Below are 7,364 nucleotides of genomic sequence, written 5' to 3' on the forward strand. Positions count from 1 at the left end.
GATAAGAGTTATTGATATTAATTCCTGTATAAGCTTGACGCAATTTATGAAACAGTGACTCCAGTGCCAAATCGAAAAGAAGGGGTGAGAGTGGGCAACCTTGTCTGGTTCCTCTTTGTAGAGGGATGTCACCTGAGTAAAAACCATTAGCCATTATTCGTGCCCTTGGTGCCGAATAGATATTAGACACTGCCTGTAAGAAAGAACCCTGTATGTTGAAAAGTCTCATAGTGTTCAGAAGATGTTGCCATCAAACTTAAATTAAGCTTACCTGATAATTTTCTTTTCTTCAGATGGAAAGAGTCCACAGCTCCCCACCCGTATTCTTTCTGTGGGGCATCTCTTATTTTTTATTCTTCTGGCACCTTTTCACCCTGGTATTTCTTCTACTGTTCCTTGTCCCTTGGCAGAATGACTGGAGGATGAGGGAAGTGGGAGGAGTATTTAAGCCTTTGGCTGTGTCTTTGCCTCCTCCTGGTGGGCAGGTTCTTATTTCCCAAAAGTAATTAATGCAGCTCTGTAGTCTTTCCATCTAAAGAAAAGAAACTTATCAGGTAAGCATAATTTAAGTTTTTTAATATATAAAACTGTTTTAAGGATAAAACAATTATTTAAAATTTTGTGGGTTGAAACATTCATTCAGAGCCCCAATAAAATACAATGTGTTTCTCCACTGGCACAGCAGTTTCCTCAGGCATTACTTTTTTATGCCTAAGGAAACCACCGTGCCAGTGGAGAAACGCGTTGCATTTTATTGGGGCTTTGAATTAATGTTTCAACCCACAAATTTTTAAATAATTGTTTTATCCTTAAAACTTATATGCACATGAAGCGCTCTCTGTTTTGTTCATCTAGGATTCTGATTACTTTATTGGGAAGTAAGAGAGGAGTTGCATCTGGATTGTGCATCTTTAAAGGAGCCTAAAAAGAAGGAAGAAAGGAGGAAAAAAAGAGTCCAAGGACTTTCCTTGTATTACAAGTATACATTACCCAGTTCCCTTTTCTCCTTTTTGTATACAGAACTTTTTAGATCACACTCATTTGATATTATCTGATATTTGGTCTTGGAGTGTTTTGAATATTATCAGCATTTTGTGTTAGGAATATTGTGTTAAGCAGGGTCGTTTCTAGGGGTGGGCAGACTGGGCAGTGGCCCAGGGCACATTAGGGAGCAGTGAGGATCACTTTAAAAAATATATATATATATATATATTTATTTTTTTAAATGTGTTAAAGTGGCAGTGCTTGCTTGAAAAACTACTGGTATAGCAAATGTTAAAATACACAGATCACATGTTTTTATATATATATATATATATATATATATATTTGAAAGGAAGCTGTTATGTTAATTGGCTGCATTGGATGTCAATCATACTAATGGAGCAACAAGATCACAGTGGGGGTGTGTTAAGACTGAATAACTACTTAGAGCTAAAACTGAAAGTAAAAAGGAGAGGAATCACTCTGAGGAAAGCAGTCTCCTATCTCACTGATCTGTGTCACTAAAGAGGAGATGTTTTATGCAGAGGCGGACTGACAAGTCAGGCAAATCGGCCCTTGCCCGACGGCCTGGCACATCTTAAGGTGCCCCATCCTGAGTCACCATGCATCATAGCAGCAGAATTTAAATTTATAAAAAAAAAAAAATTTGATGGCTTTGGTTGGATTTGTTTATTGTACTGGTGGTGGGGGTCCAAAATCATTTTATCACTCAGTGTGGGCGTGGCTGGAGCCTGGAGGAGACTTAGTTGGAGAAGGATGGAGCTGCCGTTGATAAGGTATTTAGTACTACTACTACCTCCTAGTGAGTGACACTGTTCACTGTTCAACTTCAAGTCCTGGGCTGGCAGTCTGGACTGGAAGTGGAACTCTGGCACTGGCAGACAGGAGACAGAAGTAAAGCCCTGCACCTGCAATATGTGGACAGTGGACCGGGTTCTTCGGATGACTTCAGGGTCCGATCCACATATTGTTATTTACCCAATTCCAATACCCTGTGGCTCTGCCTCCTAGCTCCACCCACCACCGGACGTGAGCACACAATTTTAACTTTGCCGTTGGCAGCACTGCAGAAGTAGCGTTGTGTATGGCCACGTGAAGCTGACTGCTGAAGGAGGACTGAGACTGACTTAGTTAGCGAGAGAAGGAGCTATCCGGAGTGAGAGGTAAGCAAGTTAAGCAACTTACTTACTTAAGCATTATCCCCATCTCAGATATATTTTGCTTCTCAATTCTTTTTTTTCTCATACAGACAGGGGCCGGCCTTTGGGGTGGGCGCAACAGCCCAGAGAGCACCTAATTTGCAGAAGGCAGTTTTTTTGAAAAAAAAAAAAGTGTAAGCCAGTTTAAAAAAAAAGAAAAGAAAAATTATTTATTACCGGGCGGCGGTGTGGGGAGGGGCGGGACTATGGCGGTAAGGGCAGAGCTACTGTGGTGGGGGGAGGGGCTACAATAGCGGTTGCACTCTCAAGTATGTTGTAAGTACACACTGACAGTTGAGGCTGATTACAGGTTACAGGGGGTGCTGACTGTCACACATAGAACCCACTAACCACATGTGTATTCAGGTCATTATACTGAGCTGCTACCATAACCATGTGCACCAGCTAGAAGGTTATCTACACTAATAAGCTACAGTGTGCAGAACAGTAAGTATGGGGTTGGTTCTGCTGAGGGTCAGTGGTGCACACTGAGCATTGTCATCTGTACAACATGTCTCAAGGCTGTTTTTCCTGCTTCCTATTAAAGGAATATTAAAGTCACATTTACACACACATCATCTTTTGCTTTGTTACCCTCATGGCCACCACCTCCTGCCTTATTTCTTCCTTAATTAAGTCACATTCTGCCCTCCCTTACCATTACAGTTACAGTACCCCCTTCTGCTAGCCTACCTCCAAAGGTCACTTACTCTTGTCTCCCCCTCTGCCCCCTTCACATTTTGCCACCCCCACAGTCAACTCTGAATATTTACAAATATTTGGAAAAGAAAAACATTATGATAATATTATTTAATTATTAATGGTACACAAAAGCCATTAAATTGTATTGGAGTGACTGTGGCCTCCTGCATGTTAGCTAGTAAGTCGATATTTCATTATATGATATATTCCAAATATTTTCTTTCATTATTCAGATAGAGCATGCAATTTTAAGCAACTTTGAAATTTACATTACTCCTATTATCACATTTTCTTCGTTCTCTTGCTATCTTTATTTGAAAATACGGGAATTGAAGCTAAGGAATGCGCTTGTTGATTGGTGGGTACATTTAGCCACCAATCAGCAAGCGCAACAGGCTCCTTAGCTTAGATTCCTGTATTTTTTAAATAGAGATAGCAAGAGAACAAAGAAAATTTGATAATAGGAGTGAATTAAAAGGTTGCTAATCTGAATCATGAAAAAAAAAAAAAAATATGGGTATAGTTATAGTATTCCTTTAATAGTTCAGAATTTGCAAAGTATGACCATGACATTTCTAAAGTGTTTTAGCTCAGTATTAGATAACAAATTGTTGCTTTACAACATCTGTACTATAAACTATGTAAATTTTATGTTACATCTAGGCCAGAGTAATAGGTATATTGTAGCGAACATAGGTATATTGTAGTGCACATAGGCATATTGTAGTGCATATATAGGTATATTGTAGTGCATATAGGCACATTGTTGTGCACATAAACATATTGTAGTGCATATATAGGTATATTGTAGTGCATATAGGTACATTATAGGGAACATAGGCATATTGTAGGGCACATAAGCATATTGTAGTGCACATAGGTATATTGTAGTGCATAAATAGGTATATTGTAGTGCATATAGGTATATTGTTGTGCACATAGGCATATTGTAGTGCATATAGGTATATTGTAGTGCATATATGCATATTGTAGGGCACATAGGCATATTGTAGTGCACATAGGCATATTATAGTGCATGCATATATAGGTATATTATAGTGCATATAGGCATATTGTTGTGCACATAGACATATTATTGTGCATATAGGCATATTGTTGTGCACATAGGCATATTGTAGTGCATATAGGTATCTTGTAGTGCATATAGGTATATTCTAGTGCACATAGGCATATTGTAGTGCAAATAGGTATATTGTAGTGCATATAGGTATATTCTAGTGCACATAGGCATATTGTAAAATATTTAATGAAAACAATTGTCTCTCTTTATATGGAAATTAAAAACATGGCAGGGGAGGGGCATATGAGGCTGGGTGGTAGGAGCGCAGGAGGTGGGAGGGGCAATATGGTGGAGGAGGTGCAAAGGAGGGTGGGGGGCCCCATTACACTTTTGCCCAGGGGTCCTGCTTGGTCTCAGTCTGCCCCTGGTTTTATGCCTATCTATCCCTGCCTGTGTGTGTCTGCTATTACTGCCTGAGTGTGTGTATGCCTATCTATCCCTGCCTGTGTGTGTATGCCTATCTATCCCTGCCTATGTGTGTATGTCTCTGTCTATTACTGCCTGTGTGTGCATGTCTTTGTCTATTACTGCCTGTGGGTGCATGTCTTTGCCTATTACTTTCTGTGTGTGAATGTCTTTGTCTATTACTGTCTGTGTGTGCATGCCTCTGTCTGTTACTGCCTGTGAGTGCATGTCTCTGTCTGTTACTGCCTGTTAGTGCATGTCTCTGTCTGTTACTGCCTGTGTGTGCATGTCTCTGTCTATTACTGAGTGTGTGTGTGCCTATCTATCCCTGCCTGTGTGTGTCTGCTATTACTGCCTAAGTGTTTGTATGCCTATCTATCACTTTTTGTGTGTGTGCATGTCTCTGTCTATTAGTGCCTGTGTGTGCATGAATGTCTATTACTGCCTGTGAGTGCAGGCCGGACAGATAGCTCAGCATGCACTGTGGCTGAGCTCTGTGGCAACCCAAGGGTTGCAGGTTTGATCCCTGGCAAGGCCCACTCAGCCTTTCATCCTTCCAAAGTCGATAAAATGAGCAGTGCCTTGAGACCCTTATGGTTGATTAGCCATGCTTTACAAGTACCCAATACATACATGTCTCTGACTGTGAGTGCATGTCTCTGTCTATTACTGCCTGTGTGTGCATGTCTCTGTCTATTACTGCCTGTGTGTGCATGTCTCTGTCTATTACTGCGTGTCTAGTATAGTATATTGGAAAAATAAACAGCTATTACAGTTCTTTATCAAATTATTTATGTGCAAAAATCTCATAGACTTTAATAGTAAATTTTGTAAAAAATAAAATAAAAATTGTTATAACTTTTCTAAATAATTGTAATAGACCCATAAATATGATACAAATACACCCAGTGACATATTGCAATCCTTTAGAAAATCTTACCTGATGACTTTTTTGCAAAGTTCAACTTTAAAGTCTACTGGATATTTTGTAGATACATATTGGATAAGAATTTAAAGGGATTGTTATGCATTAAACAAATAAATATGCATAGCTATGAGAAAAGTATAAATATAATGGCAATTAGTAAAAGATATAAAGATATTTTTAGATAATATCAATATATTTGGAAAAAAACATTGTAGTAGAAAAAGGACATATTTAAAGGGATAGGAAAGTTAAACTTTCATAATTTAGGATACACCAAAAAATGTTAAGACAATTCTATTATTCTTGTTCTCTTGGTATCCATTGTTGAAAAGCATATGTACATATCCTTAGCCGCAGCAATGCACTACTAGGAGCTAACTGGTGGTTGGCCGCAACACACATTTGTCTCTTGTCATTTGCTCACCAGATGTGTTCAGCTAGGTCCCAGTAGTGCACTGCTGCTTTGGAGCTGACCTCTAAATGACAGAATGACATGCAAGGTCTAGGAGGGGGACTTTAGAATCTGTGAGGGGGGTGCATTTTGGAATTTTGCCCTGGGAGCCAGATTCTCTAGAAACGACCTTGGTGTTAAGAATACCTGTATAAAACCATTTGCATCTGCTTGTTACATATATCCATAGACCTTAGATACATATCGGTATGCCCATTTTGATACATACATTTTCTCACTCGCTCAGCTCTCGTTGTTTTTTTCTTGATCGAAATATTTTGAATATAGTCTTTTTAGATAAATTAGACTATGGAAGGAACACAAATAAATTAATTATTATAACAATAATACTAGCTAGTAAGAATATTTTTAATTTATAGATTCAGGAAAAAGTTCTCACTATTAAGCAGCTAAAGTATTTTTTGACCTATAAACTGATATTAGAGAGGGATGATTTAGTTTATAATATAGCAGGAAACAAGATTGATTTTGAAGGAAAATGGAAACCCCTTATGAATTTGATAGATCATTCCCAGCTTCATAATATCCTTGGCCAAGATCTATTTAGGTGCATGGAGTAATAGATAGATAGCTTTTTGATACTTATACAGATTTTTTTTATCTATTACCTTTTTTCTTTTCTCTTTCTTTTGATAGTATATTGTTATTGATAGAATATCTATACTGTATATGGTAATTTTGTATTTGGCATATATTGCATAATTTCAGATTTGTAATGTATATTTTATTTTTATTTTTTTTTCTTTAGGTTAAAAGGATTCTCCACATGTGTGACAGCTCTAGTCTCTCTGCTAGTAATGGCGTCAACTGGTACTATTTGTGGCTTGTTAGACAAATACTTAGATTTTAACATCGCAAATAAAATAAATGACTTGGTTCACTGATGACAGAACATGGAATCTATGAGTTATACAATTTATGTTCAGATGATTTCAGTCATTTTGAATATATTATTCTAATAGCGTTGCTGTATGCCAGATGGCATTTTTAAATATGCGCCTTGTGTAAAAGACCATTGCATAATCAACACAAAACTTAATCATTATTAGTTCATTTACAGTTTCAAGGTAAATAAAATATTTCCTATTCAATGTTGTGCTCAGTTGAGAAAATTATTTTCCTGGGTGTTGGGAAAGCACAGATGGTCACTGCCTTAAAAAAAACATTAGGATGAGCAATAAGCCATATGTAAAGATTCAACTGTGAGAACAAACAATCACTGCAGTTAGAAAACGGAAACATTTTATATATTAGTATTTTTCCTAATTAGATTCTGTCATACAGAGCTAAACAGAATTCTGTCAACTTGTGTATAGCAGTCTTAGGAGGACATGATGTGAGTATGGGCCAAATGTAATGATTAACCCCTTAATGACAGAGGACGTACCAGGTACGTCATAGGAAAAGCTCCCCTTAATGACAATTGACGTACCTGGTACGTCCTCTGTTCTTTGAAGTGCTGGAAGCGATCATGATCGCTTCCAGCTGCTTACAAGGGATTGTAGTGATGCCTCAACATTGAGCCATCACTGCAATCCCATATTTTACCCACCGATGCAGAGAGGGCCACTT

The 7,364-nt window shown here is 38.0% G+C and overlaps 1 protein-coding gene across 2 annotated transcripts in view; it reads left to right on the plus strand.

Moving 5' to 3' along the window:
* Positions 1–6,883, plus strand: part of LOC128650033 (microsomal glutathione S-transferase 2-like) — a 141,611-nt gene extending 134,728 nt beyond the window's left edge. Inside the window, exon 5 of one of the 2 annotated variants that reach the window (XM_053703688.1) lies at positions 6,541–6,883. In XM_053703688.1, the coding sequence (XP_053559663.1) occupies positions 6,541–6,676 (136 nt within the window). In that variant the 3' untranslated portion in view covers positions 6,677–6,883. Of the gene's footprint in view, positions 1–855; positions 944–6,540 lie in introns of those variants that run through there. The other variant, XM_053703689.1, reaches the window with a different exon arrangement.
* The last annotated feature ends 481 nt before the right edge of the window (positions 6,884–7,364 follow it).

Source organism: Bombina bombina, chromosome 2, assembly GCF_027579735.1.
Source record: "Bombina bombina isolate aBomBom1 chromosome 2, aBomBom1.pri, whole genome shotgun sequence".
Lineage (NCBI taxonomy): Eukaryota > Metazoa > Chordata > Amphibia > Anura > Bombinatoridae > Bombina > Bombina bombina.